This window comes from Bombina bombina, chromosome 10 (assembly GCF_027579735.1).
Source record: "Bombina bombina isolate aBomBom1 chromosome 10, aBomBom1.pri, whole genome shotgun sequence".
NCBI classification, from domain to species: domain Eukaryota; kingdom Metazoa; phylum Chordata; class Amphibia; order Anura; family Bombinatoridae; genus Bombina; species Bombina bombina.
In genome coordinates this window covers 161484669-161500225 of record NC_069508.1, presented here as the reverse complement: position 1 = coordinate 161500225, position 15557 = coordinate 161484669, and the positions used below count along the sequence as shown (strand labels likewise).

Here is a 15557-nt window from a genome sequence, read left to right as displayed (position 1 = left end):
ATAGCGCAAAACTTGTAATCTAGGTGTTATTGAATAAAGATTATTTAATAGAGAGGTAGTTAAGGTGCTTTTAATTAATAAATTATAAAATCAAGTTGCAGAACATGCCACTGCCCGAGCTGCGCCTGTTTTAATTTATGACATTTCAGTATCAAATCTGATAGATTATTAATGAGAAAAAATCAATTAAAAAACTTGTAAAAGGCTTGACACTGTACTCATAAGTAAAAAGAGAGAAGTGCTCAATCTAAGAATGAACAATAGCATAATAGAGTGTTCTATGGCTAGTTACCACCCAAGAAGCAGCCATGTGTCTTTCACAGAGAAGAACTTTCCTGTAGTTAATCAGTCTGATCCTGACTAAACAATGCAGTCCAGCCCCAAAATACCAGGCAATCCCTCTGTGAACAAGAGAAACAGCAAAACCCCAGACATACGTTTCGGCCTAGTGTGGGCCTCACCAGTGAGGTGCAGCCATATCTGTCTAGGCATACTATGCAACGGGTCCTTGTCTGTCTTCCCGCATCACCCTTAGGGAGACTTTTGGGGCTGGACTGTACTCATAAGATCAGCAGAAAAAGTGTTGACAAATGAGCAATATACATAAGTGATCTTCCTTCAAGATTTATTTACATTTACAAAGACATAGGCCAGATTACAAGTGGTGAGCAAAAATATTAGCATTATTGTGCACTAATATTACTCAAGATAAAGGGACAGTAAAGTCAAATAAAAAATTCATAATTCAGATAGGACATGCAATCTTAAACAACTTTCCAATTTACTTTTATCATCAAATTTGCTTTATTATCTTGGTATTCTTTGTTGAAAGCAAAACCTAGGAAGGCTGATATACTAAATTCTAAGCCCTAGAAGGCTGCCTCTTAACTCAATGACATACATATATACATGCACAGATGCAGACTCATACATACATATGTATACACACACATACATATACACACATACACACACATATATATATATATATATATATATATATATATACTGTATATATACTGTATATATACTGTATATATATATATATACATACATATACATGCATACACACATACATATATATTTATATACATACACATACATACAGGGCCACCATCAGGGGGTGAATAGGGTGACTCCTGTCATGGGCCTATTGGGCCCCATGAGGCAAGCACAACTATTATTTTTTTTAAAAATTACATTTTGGCAGCCACCAGAGGGCACTACACCAGAGTGCTACTGAGCATGGGACATATCATTACAAGGTATAAGGAATTAGCATTTGAGAGGATTTCTGAGTGTGCACTAAACCACTATGCACAGTGTGAGACAGACTTGGCACTTTGTTTGTAGAGTGTGTGCCAGAGTCAGGCGGCAGATCACTTTCATTTGCAGAGTAGGTAAGACTTACTTGGTAATTGTTTTTTATTTATTTGTGCAATTTCACATTGTAACTTCAGTGTGGTAGTTGTGTGGTGGGGCTAGGGGTCTATAAAAACAATTGTTTTTAGCAAAATGCAGCAGTGTATTTAGGATTATTTCACAATGCTGTAGAAATTCTAGATTTAAAACCATGCAGACATGTTTCCTCCTCAATACACAAATGGTAGGTACCCTTTTGGCAGATATGATTTTTTTTATTTATATATATATATATATATAAAAAGTTGCAGAAATGTACGGCACTCTCTTTATCAATTCAGCTACCTGGTGCTCTCACTGAAGAAATACAAACAGTAGAACAGAAGCAATGAATCCCACGGACGGTCTCTGTGTTGTAGCCAGGATCCAAATAAGCAGGCACACAGGATTTTTCAAAAGCACTCCGTTTTAATGGCAGTAAATTAACCACATATAAGTAAATTAACCACCATATATATATATATATATATATATATATATATATATATATATATATATATATATATATATATATATATATATATATTAATTACATTCCAGTTTACTGCCCCTTTGTGCAAGGACTTTCCAAATGCCAGGAGGCATTTTATCTAAGACTTTTACATATGCATAAAATGTTATACTCTTAGACTAAGATTGCTCGGTGTTTGAAATGAGACAGGTTAACTTAACACTGTTCAGTTTACACTACAGCTGACTTAATTTTGAAATACATACAAACAAGTCTAAATCCCTCATTTAACCAGATTTAATGGTATGAGACCTAGTGCCATAGCTTATGGTTCAACCAAGACCATATAGAGTACAGCATTTTCTAAATCCATACGTACAGCTGACAGATGGGAACATTTGTACACAAGATTTGAAGTGGTTCCCTTGGTTGGGAAAATAGGGGGGGGGGGGACCCAAACATATGTCAACCTTTCAAAAGTACTTTTCTTCATCTACCCATTCTGACAGATCAATAATGTACAATTTTGAATTCACAGAAGTATTTTTGTTTGCACATTTACAAATATGTTTCTTTAAAAAGTGATCTCTTAATTTCTGCTATTTTTTTATCATGCATGTGACACACTGTGGATTTAGGGTATGGCAATGTGCAGACATTTTACCTCCTGTGAGTGTTTTTGTGGGTGTCTGTGTTTATGTCTGTGTGCTTTTGTTGGTGTCTTAATGAGTGTGTATGTATTTTTTGTTTCTGTGGATCTCTCTGTGAGGCTTTGTGTGTCTGTCTCTGTGCATTTTCTGTGGATGTCTCAGTGAGGGTGTGTGTGCATGTATGTCTTTGTGTGTTTTCTGTGGGTGTCTCTGTGTGTGTGTATGTCTTTCTGTGAGTGTGTATGTCTTTGTATGTTTTCTGATGCTGTCTCTGTGGTTTTCTGTGGTTTCCTTGGGCGTATGTGTGTCATTGTCTGTTCCTTTTTAGCACATTTTGACCTTACTACTGATTATTCACATCTTTCTACAGGCTTTGAGACTAATGAGACCTTTCTCGAAGTCACCAATCCACCACTTAACCTTTAAATTATTGTTTAGGCAGTTCAGGGCCCTTCCTTTCAGCCACTGCATGCTGTTGTCATCATTTAGCTGGCATCTTTCTTGACAAAAAGATAATCAGAATTCCATATTTTGTTTTTAACATTTCTAAGTTTGACTATACTTAAGAATGCATATACGTTTTAGTCACTTGGTCAAAAATTGCACATGTCAAATGGGGGGGGGGGGGGCCTGATCAATGGTTAAGTCAGGGGCCCCCAAATTTCTAGTGGTGGCCCTGCATACATATACAGTACATAAATGCACACTCATACATATACCTTTATATATATATATATATATATATATATATATATGTGTGTGTGTGTGTGTGTATGTGTATCTCTTGAGCGTAATCTTTGCTGGAAGTAAGCTTTTTGTGTGCATCGGGTAGCACACGTATTGCAATATGAAAGTAAAAAATTGCACACAAGCGAAATTCAATGCACGCTAACCAAATATTGCGACCGTGTTAACATATTCTCCCCATAGAAGTCAATGGAGATATGAATTTTTAACAATCTAATCTTCACATACAGAACAATGCAATTTTTATTGTAAATATATATTTCTCTCTCTCTATATATATATATATCTGTATATACCTGAACAACTGTTCCTATAGACATATAGGTATAGATTTATCTATTTTACATAAACATTATTTCATATATATATATATATATATATATATATATATATATATATATATATATATATATATATAAGAAAAAGAAAGAAAGAAAAAATTAAAAAAATTCTATGTGAAGCAAGGAATGTAAACTATGCGTAATGTGCATCGGGATTCGCAATTTAGGTTTAACTCGGTGTTGGGTTAGTGCACATGAAGAATTGCTAACTTCATGTGAAACATCTATGCTATAATCGCGTTTGTAACGCATCCGTCGCCATCGTCAGTTTCGCGCGCCGCATGCAGCGCGAGACAGCTTCAGGAAGCTCCAGCACTCTCAGCAGTTACAGCCGAGAGCTGGAGTTCCTGAAGCTTCAGGCATCTGCCGCATACGGAGCCGGAGCGCAAGCGGTACTCCGGCTCCATATGAGGGCAGATGACTGATCGTTACAGATGGTGACACTGTGTGTGTCACTGTCTGTAACGATCTTCTGCTGGTGCCGGTGGGTGCGCGGCTCAGCAGTGGAGGGGGGAGGGAAGGGAGCGAGAGGGCCCTACGCTAAAAAGAGATTAAAGGAACAGGGAGGGATTGGGCAGCTACACTACAGAAAATGGGTTTGGTGGTGTGGGGCGAGGACTAAATGTTTATCCTGGGAGGGGGGGGAGCTGGTGGGACCACTACACTACAGAAAATAAATTAAAAAAAGAAAAAAAGGGGGTTATAGGTACTGGCAGACAGCTGCCAGTACCGAAGATGGCGGAAATAGTAAGAGGGGTGTTAGAGAGCTGTTTGAGGGGAGATCAGGGACAGAGGGATAGGGACATGGATAGAGGGATAGGGACAGAAGGATAGGGAGAGGGATAGGGACAAAGGGATAGGGATAGAGTGACAGTGTCAGGGACAAAGGAACAGGGATAGAGGAACAGGGACAGAGGGATAAAGGGACAGGGACAAAGGTATAGGGACAAAGGAATAGGGATAGGGACAGAGGAATAGGGATAGGGACAGGGATAGGGACAGAGGAATAGGGATAGGGACAGGGATAGAGGGATAGGGACAGAGGGATAGGGATAGATGAATATAGGGATAGATGGATAGGTATATTTCTTTCATTAAACATTTTGGCCCGTGTACACAGGCTTTACCACTAGTTACATATAAAATATTTAAAAAAATAATAATAATAATTACTAAAAATGATTAAACATGCATTGCCAAACACCTGGTCGACTACTGGTTAGACGGAGACCTAGAGTGGTCTACAAGTCACAGTGTCTCACAACCACTGTAAAATTTGGTGGAGGATCTGTGATCATCTGGGGATGCTTCAGCCATGCTGGAATAGGGCATTAGGTTGTTGAGAATTACTTTGGTGTACAATGAAAACAAGAAAGTGATTCTGGATTTCTAATTGTTTTCATTGTTGGGAATATGAAATACTGATGTTGGAAAAGTAATGATGAGGGCATGTAATATTTATCAATGTATCAGGCAAGTAATGAGTTCACTGTATTTAACGTTGCTGTAAGAACACCCTGTAAAAATACCTGGGCTTTCTCCCCCGCCCCCCACTGTGAGGTTGTTTTTCTGTTGCTGCCTCTTCTTTCCTATAGCCAATACTGCACTATTTATATTTTAAGCACAGGTGATTGTTTCAACAGACAAAGTTATATTGCATAGAAGGATGCATTATATGGAGATTATTTCAGTTGATACAAGGTTATAAAATGCTATACAATGTTAAGCTATTAATTTTAACCATCATTAAGGGGAGTGTATACATAATTAATAAGGGCTGTATATATGGACTGTATAAATGAGTATTAGTTGCTGTACAATTACCTAATCAGGTCCAGCAGAGCATCTGCAGAACTCATAACTGGCTTCCCACTATGCTCAGTGTTCTCTTTTTGTGCAGCACCTCCAGGGTGGATTATAGACACCATGATGATCCCCACAATCACAGCAACAAATGTGGTCCAAAGGTAGTAGGCAATAGTGAAAATACCCAGGCGACTGGAGGTCTTCGCATCCAAGGCAGCCAATCCTGACATCAAACTGAAGCACAGAAACAGAATACATTCGAATTAGTCAACGGGAATCAACAAACAGAAATAATACAGTTTGTACAAGAAACCTGTGACTCTCTGCTATGGGTAAGTACAATATAAGTATAGGAGAGGGCACCGGGTGTCAAGACCACATAGTTATGAGAGTGTGACAGAGTGTGGTCTAGCGACAAAATGAGACCAAAGATAGATCCAGGCATTTTAGGGCACCGTAGCCCACTTCTCCATCCCCCTTTAGTTACTTAACCATATCCCAAAACTGACAAGTATAATGTACTACTTTGATTTACAAAAACATTTAAAGTCTGTACCACCCTTCTGTCACTGTATATTGTAAACTGGTTGTCATTAAATAGTAAAAAGTAAAATGTAATAAAAACACAGAAGCTATTGTTGTTCACATACTGCTTATTGCTCATCAGTCTGTGTAGTCACAGTCACTCAAAATAACTGGCACCTAAGCACTTGTTATCACACAGACGTTGCACTATCAGAGGAAAATAACACACAAATACATCCACAGACAATTATACAAAAACAGGCACGCACAGACATCAACAGACACCATCAATATATACGTTTCTTCTTTGTGACTGTCGTCCTTCATCCTTGTTTAGTCCATGCCAGAGAATTTGCACTTGCTCAGCCTTCCTGTACAAATATGGTGGAAGGTTTTTACATACAACACTGTGGCAGCCTTCTTGAAAACTCTGCCATCATAGATGTAAATTTATGCACTTTCTATATACTGTGAGTCCTTGTTTGCAGAAGTGGGGCACACCGAGGCACCAGGCATGATGGAGGTGGAGCCCCACTTTACAAAGGTAAACTCAAATTACAGCTCACAGAAAAACACAAGGTGCTAACACAAAGGGGCAGTATACAAGTACTGTACATACCAGAGGACAGACAACAGGCAGGCACTAGGTGACAAGACACAAGGTGATGACATAAAGGGGCACTATACAAGTATATACTAGAGGATAGACAATAGTGAAAAAAAACACAAGGTGATTACATAAAGGTGCAGTATACAAGTATATACTAGAGGACAGACAACAGACACTAGGTGACAAGACACAAAGTGATGACATAAAGGGACATTATGCTAGTATATACTAGAGGACAGACAACAGACAGACACTAGGTAACAAGACACAAGGTGATTACATAAAGGGGCAGCATACAAGTATATACTAGAGGACAGACAACAGACACTAGGTGACAAAACACAAGGTGATGACATAAAGGGAAATTATGCTAGTATATACTAGAGGACAGAAAACAGATGGACACAAGGTGATGACATAAAGGGACAGAGGACAGAGATTCTTTTTTAGAAGAGGACAGACAACAGAAAGAGAGATTAAAAATGAAAAAAAGAGAGAGGAGTCAGAGGCAGGAGGAGAAAAAATGAAAAGGATGAGGTAGAAACATCGACACATTGAGTTTAATCATGAATAATGTATAGTTCTCAAAAAAGGTCTCACCTTTGCCCCTGCAACTAAACTAAATAAATTTAATACACTAATTAATGTTAACAGATTTATTTGAAACGTGACCCTAAAAAGATTTTTTATGAAGAACCCTAAAGAAAGAAATATAGATAATTACAGAAGAGGTTTTCACCATTCAAACTTAAGACCTAAATCTCTCCTTTTTCCTACAAACAAAAAAGGCAGAAATATAGAAATGTTTGAAAAAGCAGTCAAAAGAGATATAGAGAACATGAATATAGAAAAAATGGAATTCAACCTTACAAAGAAAGATACACTCAAAGAGCTACAAAACAATGAACATATAGTCATAAAACAAGCTGACAAGGGGGAGGGATCGTGGTATTGAATACAGTAGATTACATTAAAGAAGCTCTCAGAATTTTAGATGATCCAGAAACATATAAGAAAATACATCTGAATCCAATTAACAAACAAAAGAAATAACTAGTAAATTTACTAAATAAGGCACATAATATTGGAATTATTAATGGTAAGGAATATTGATTCCTAGTAGAAAAATATCCATTTATTATTTATTAATATTTATTATTTGCCAAAAATCCATAAATCCCTCAATAATCCCCCCGGTAGACCTATAATTTCTGGCATTCAATCAATTACATTAAATCTTTCAGAGTATGTTGATAACTTTTTACAACTATATGTTACTAGACTGCCATCATACATAAAGGACTCCACTGATTTTTATTTTTTTTATATATATTTTTATTGAGATTCAATTTAAGGCACATATACATTTTATGGTAATAAAATCTGCTCAGAAGAATATTTTCCATAAATACAATCTCAAATAAGGAACAGATAAAGGAATTACACAAAGTAAACAAAACAAGTTTCAATGACACTGAAAAGAAAGTGAAACTGAAACAGTTAACACACCATTCTTTAGTATATATATATATACATATATTTTTTATATATTTATATTTCACATATTTTCACTTCATATATACTGTATATATATATATATACATTTAGTATATATATATATACAGTATATATGAAGTGAAGAGAAGAACTTTCCACTAGAATAAAACAAACAGACACTATCATAACATGAATATGAATTTTGGGAATTGCTATGATTTGTGGGGTAAAACTTGCTATCCTCCAAATTTTTTGATGGAAGTAATAAATCAATATCCGTTCATATATCGCTAATCAGCATTATAGGTGAGACTGGAGTGGCCTATTTCTCTGTCTTGATATTGGAATATGTGTAGTATATATTCATGGTAACTAGAACAGACCCAATTTTAAAGTTAAGCTGAGGACTATCAGGGTATTACTATATGTGGGAAGGATATGCATAAAAGTGGTATTTCACTTGCTAGCTATAAACCCTTACTCATTTCTCACGTTTCATCTTATGCAAGTCGGGTCAGCTCTACCCCCCGGCCGTAGGTAGCGGAACCGCCCCAACTACCCTAACAACATAGTGAGGGGTCAACTCCCCCTTTGGAACCTGGTCCCTAGATAGCTCAGAGGTAAATTCTCATCTATAAGGGGTCACAACATATTTAGATTATTAAGTACTACCTCACCTCAGTGTAAAATATTATAGATCATAGCCAAGATAAGTGCAATATAGAGCCAGTATTGATAAGTATATCACTGTCATTGTAGGCATTAATGGGCAGAGTAATATTCGTGTTGAGAGCCATAGCTTAAAGATATAAGAATTTGAGCTGTTCCTACATATGAACTCTAGGCAGATGTAAGCATAGGTATTAAATATATGCATTCAGTTAGAGTAGCCGTTAAATGATTTTGAAGCAGCACAGGCATATTAACAATTAAACAATGGTCTCTTCAAACAGGTTATAGTATTCATGCAGGGATACCTGGAACATCACATATTAATATGAAACAGGCTACAAAGGATTAAACACCCATATAACTGTTGTATACTCATATAGACAAGTTTAAATATGTATTATTTTCACTAGCATATATGGTATATATAAAGTGTGTTAATGTATCAGGTAATGTATAAGTTTAAGAATATTATCCCTAATGCTAATTATATATAACATTCTGCCTATATTTTCATCAAAAGTTATGAGATAATATAAGAACTCAACCAAAGGAGCACACAGCTTCATTTGCTTTATGCTGGGAGAAATTGAAAGAGTATGTGTCCCACCTTTGAGTGTGGTATTATATGTCGCAAGCTGAACATTAATAGTATGGGGACAACAATCTACATAAACTTTTAGGAGGCATTGCGACATTTACACAGACACAATATTCGACCTTAGAGAACATGTCGCTCACAGACAGGTAAAATCAGAGGCTTCACCAGAAATGTGCAAACATAAAGAAGGAGGGTGCTACAAAAGGCAGTCTTTCAGGTTGGCTCCCTATGCCAGTTTACCCCACTCCCGCCTGTGGAATGGGTTCTTATGTTGTTGTGGGGTGTAAATTGGAGAGAGCTTCCCTGTTTTATGGTTGGTTTCGCCTACAGGATCGCCAATGTCACAGTTCATCTATGAAAATGAGACAGATTCCCTAAAAAACAATGCAGATCTGGGGAGCTTGCCACGGAGTGCTTGGATCTTTGTGGAGGTATCGGCAGAAGCTTTTGAGGGAGGTAATACTGCAGCTGCTTCCTGTTGCCAGCTATTAAGCTGTAATGGAACCCTCCAGCAGAGTTCAGATGTGAGATGGCTAATGGTACGTCGGCATATCGATCCGTTCGGCTCCTCAACAAAGAGCAAGTTGTCGCTGTATTCCAAGCAGCAGAGGGTTTAGGTAGTATGGGCAGGCTTACTGCATCAATCTCTGCACGTGATTAATGTTCAGGATGAATGTCTCCCATTAGATCTGTAGGGACCTTGTCTTGCAAGTTAAAGGGAGCTTCCGCTTCAGTGCCCCACGTATCAGGTGAACAAGGGGCAATTCGAGGCTCAGTCGATGGCTTCAAAGAGCTTCATTCCTCCATTATCACTGCTTGTAGTTTTGAAAATTGGGCATCTAGCAGTGCTCCAACCTCCTGTAGACAAATTTCAACCTCCGCCATTTTAAATAAGCCGCAGGGAAACCAAACTGATATGCCAGATGGTTATCAAGGTGCTTCTGATAGGGGTGGAAACAGCACAGTTCTCTAACATAAGTACACGTTTCAGTTTAGGTAGCATTTAGGATAGAGTATTAAGAAACTCGTAGCAATATCACTTATCTGCTTAGTAACCCGGTTTCCCGGGGGGGGGGGAATGCGGCAGCCTAAGCACCATAGATTGCGGACCACTCTTTGAAATCCTGTAAGGTATATGTTCCATAGAGACGGCTCTTATATAAGATGTGCAGGTCCACCTCAGACTGTAACTGCTTCGCCAGCCAGGTCTGTAAACAAATTATGTGATCTCAGGCACCGCATGGTCGCCCTCCATGCTACTGCGCTGAAAAAACATAGGCTGGGTGTCTGATCTCGAAGCATAGATCCGATCTTCAGTAGTGGTGGGCACTATAGTTCAGGATGTGGGTATTTCCAAATAAAAATTATTTATATATATATATATATATATATACTATAAAACCCCAATTATTAATGATTAAAGTCAGGAGCTCAGAGACCACATGTCCAGCCGCTCCAGCTATCGGCTCTGCCCCCCACTGAATTTTTAAGAATTTTAAAAACTATAAAATGGAGTGATGATCTAATACTAGTAACAGACAGCAGGCAGACACTAGGGGACAACACACAAGGTGATGACATAAAGAGGTAGTATACAAATATATACTAGAGGACAGACAACAGACACAAGGTGATGACATAAAGGGGCAGTATACAAATATATACTAGCGGACAGACAACAGACACAAGGTGATGACATAAAGGGGCAGTATACAAATATATACTAGAGGACAAACAACAGACACAAGGTGATGGCATAAAGGGGCAGTATACAAATATATACTAGAGGACAGACAACAGACACAAGGTGATTACATAAAGGGGCAGTATACAAGTATATACTAGAGGACAGACAACAGGCAGGCACTAGGTGAAAAGACACAAGGTGATCACATAAAGGGGCAGTATACAAGTATATACTAGAGGACAGACAACAGGCAGACACTAGGTGACAAAACACAAGGTGATGACATAAAGGTGCAGTATACAAGTACAGTACATACTAGAGGACAGGCAACAGACAGGCACTAGGTGATATGACACAAGGTGATGACATAAAGTGGCAGTATACAAGTATATACCTAAGAACAGACAACAGGCAGACACTAGGTGACAAGACACATGGTGAATACATAAAGGGCAGTATACAAGTATATACTAGAGGACAAACAACAGGCACACACTAGGTGACAAGACACAAGGTGATGACATAAAGGGCAGTATACAAGTAGAGTACAGACAACAGGCAGACACTAGGTGACAAGATACAAGGTGATGACATAAAGGTGCAGTATACAAGTATATACTAGAGGACAGACAACAGACAGACACTTGGTGACAAGACACAAGGTGATGACATAAAGGGGCAGTATACAAGTATATACTAGAGGACAGACAGCAGGCAGACACTAGGGGACAACACACAAGGTGATGACATAAAGGGGAAGTATACAAGTATATACTAGATGACAGACAACAGACACAATGTGATGACATAAAGGGCAGTATACAAATATATACTAGAGGACAGACATCAGACACAAGGTAAGGGACAGTATACAAATATATACTAGAGGACAGACAACAGACACTAGGTGATGACATAAAGGGGCAGTATACAAATATATACTAGAGGACAGACAACAGACACAAGGTGATGACATAAAGAGGCAGTATACAAGTATATACTAGAGGACAGACAACAGACACAAGGTGATGACATAAAGAGGCAGTATACAAATATATACTAGAGGACAGACAACAGACACAAGGTGATGACATAAAGGTGCAGTATACAAGTATATACTAGAGGACAGACAACAGGCAGGCACTAGGTGACAAGACACAAGGTGATGACATAAAGGGGCAGTATAAAAGTATACACTAGAGGACAGACAAAAGGCAGACACCAGGTGACAAGACACAAGGTGATGACATAAAGGTGCAGTATACAAGTATATACCTGAGGATAGACAACAGGCAGACACTAGGTGACAAGACACATGGTGAATACATAAAGGGGCAGTATACAAGTATATACTAGAAGACAGACTACAGGCAGACACTAGGTGACAAGACACAAGGTGATGACATAAAGGGGCAGTATACAAGTAGGTACTATAGGATAGACAACAGGCAGACACTAGGTGACAAGACACAAGGTGATGACATAAAGGTGCAATATACAAGTAGAGTACAGACAACAGGCAGACACTAGGTGACAAGACACAAGGTGATTACATAAAGGGGCAGTATACAAGAATATACTAGATGACAGACAACAGACAGACCCTAGGTAAAGAGACACAAGGTGATGACATAAAGGGGCAGTATACAAGTATATACTAGAGGACAGACAACAGACACTAAGTGACAAGACACGCAGATCCCAAGCATTTCAATATGAGCAGCAATAATCCATGCATACTGCTTATGTTAGTAATGTACACAGGTGTGAGACTGAACTGAATGCAAATCCGTTAAAGGAGACAGCTCTGCAGCCTAGATAGCCAGCCATTGGATTATTTTGATGTAATTCTGAGGGTGGAACCTGAACTGATTCACAGACACAACAAGGCAGTGAGAGGCAGGACAGACCAGCATTATGCACATAGCGAATGGGCGGGACTAAAACAACAGGCCCACATCTAGCCCTCGCCACAGGAAAATACCATGTATGCCCTATGCTTAGTCTGCGCCTGTTGTGGTCCAATTATGATCTTGCATGACATCAGACTTAGAATTTAAATTAGAACCTGTTTTGCCCTAATGTTCCTTTGCTAATAGGATTAAAGGGACAGTCTACTCCAGAATTGTTATTGTTTAAAAAGATAGATAATCCCTTTAATACCCATTCCCCAGTTTTGCATAAGCAACACGATTATATTAATACACTATTTACCTTTGTGATTAACTTGTATCTAAGCCTCTACAGACTGCCCCCTTATTTCAGTTCTTTTGACAAACTTGCATTTTAGCCAATCAGTGCTGAATCATAACTCCACAGAGTGCAATGTTATCTATATGACACAATGTAATAGCGCTGTAAAAAACTGTCAAATTGCACTGAGATAAGAGACGGCCTTCAAAGACTAAGAAAACATAATTTATGTAAGAACTTACCTGATAAATTCATATCTTTCATAGTGGCAAGAGTCCATGAGCTAGTGACGTATGGGATATACATTACTACCTGGAGGGGGCAAAGTTTCCCAAACCTCAAAATGCCTATAAATACACCTTCACCTCACTCATACTTCACTTTAACATATAGCCAAGAAGTGAGGTGTAAAAAAGGAGTAAAAAGCATACAAAAAAGAGGAACTGGAAAAAATAATCGTCTATATTACGAGTTTTGCGTTATGAGTGAAAAAGCCTCATAACGCTGCTTTTTCCCTACCGCTGCTATTACAAGTCTTGCAGGTATAGGTGTACCGCATACCTTTTTGGCCGTAACGCAACGTAACTACCGCACCTTTCAAAAAGTCCTTTTTCAATGGGACTTCCATAGCGCCAGTTTTACGAGTTTTGCCTGGGAGACCAAAAAGTGAGCAGTACACCCTATACCGTCAAGATTCGTACCGCCATCTAAAGTCAGTAGTTTTCCTTTACAAATCTGTAGCATAAAACTCATAACTAAAGTGTTACAAAGTACACTAACACCCATAAACTACCTATTAACCCCTAAACCGAGGCCCTCCCGCATAGCAAACACTAGAATAAAAATATTAACCCCTAATCTGCCGCTCCAGACATCGCTGCCACTATAATAAACATATTAACCTCTAAACTGCCGCACTCCCGCATCGCAAACACTAGTTAAATATTATTAACCCCTAATCTGCCGCCCCCAACGTCACCGCCACCACTATACTAAAGTTATTAACCCCTAAACCTAACCCTAAGTCTAACCCTAACACCCACTAACTTTAATATAATTAAAATAAATCTAAATAAAAATTACCATCATTAACTAAATAATTCCGATTTAAAACTAAATACTTACCTGTAAAATAAACCCTAAGCTAGCTACAATATAACTAATAGTTACATTGTAGCTAGCTTAGGTTTTATTTTTATTTCACAGGTAAGTTTGTATTTATTTTAACTAGGTAGAATAGTTAGTAAATAGTTATTAACTATTTACTAGCTACCTAGTTAAAATAAATACAAATTTACCTGTAAAATAAAACCTAACCTGTCTTACACTAACAACTAACATTACACTACAATTAAATCAATTACATTAATTAAATACAATTAACTAAATTAAAAAAAAATAAACAAGAAATTATCAAATATTTAAACTAATTACACCTAATCTAATAGCCCTATCAAAATAAAACCCTAGCCTAAACTAAACTGCCAATAGCCCTTAAAAGGGCCTTTTGCGGGGCATTGCCCCAAAGAAATCAGCTCTTTTACCTGTAAAAAAAAATACAAACAACCCCCCAACAGTAAAACCCACCACCCACACAACCAAACCACCCAAATAATATCCTATCTAAAAAACCTAAGCTCCCCATTGCCCTGAAAATGGCATTTGGATGGGCATTGCCCTTAAAAGGGCATTTAGCTCTTTTCCATTGCCCAAACCCTAAGCTAAAAATAAAACCCACCCAATAAACCCTTAAAAAAACCTAACACTAACCCCCGAAGATCCACTTACAGTTTTTGAAGACTGGAAATCCATCCTCATCAAGCCGGGAGAAGTCTTTATCCAAGCGGGCAGAAGTCCTCAACGAAGCCAGGAGAAGTCTTGATCCAAGCGTCAAGAAGTGGTCCTCCAGGCAGGCAGAAGTCTTCATCCAGACGGCATCTTCTATCTTCATCCTTCTGACGCAGAGCAGCTCCATCTTCAAGACATCGAGCACAGAGCATCCTCTTCTGTCGATGGCTACTGAAGAATGAAGGTTCCTTTAAGGGACGTCATCCAAGATGGCGTCCCTTGAATTCCTATTGGCTGATAGAATTCTATCAGCCAATCAGAATTAAAGTTGAAAAAATCCTATTGGCTGATGCAATCAACCAATAGGATTGAGCTCGCATTCTATTGGCTGATTGGAACAGCCAATAGAATGCGAGCTCAATCCTATTGGCTGATTGGATTTTTTCAACTTTAATTCCGATTGGCTGATAGAAATCTATCAGCCAATCAGAATTCAAGGGACGCCATCTTGGATGACGTCCCTTAAAGGAACCTTGATTCTTCAGTAGCCGTCGACAGAAGAGGATGCTC

The 15557-nt window shown here is 38.3% G+C and overlaps 1 protein-coding gene across 2 annotated transcripts in view; it reads right to left on the bottom strand.

Moving 5' to 3' along the window:
* Positions 1–15557, bottom strand: part of SLC1A7 (solute carrier family 1 member 7) — a 291573-nt gene that overhangs the window by 163558 nt on the left and 112458 nt on the right. For both annotated transcript variants that reach the window (XM_053693457.1, XM_053693458.1), the window contains exon 3: positions 5436–5651. In XM_053693457.1, the coding sequence (XP_053549432.1) occupies positions 5436–5651 (216 nt within the window). The remainder of the gene's footprint in view (positions 1–5435; positions 5652–15557) is intronic.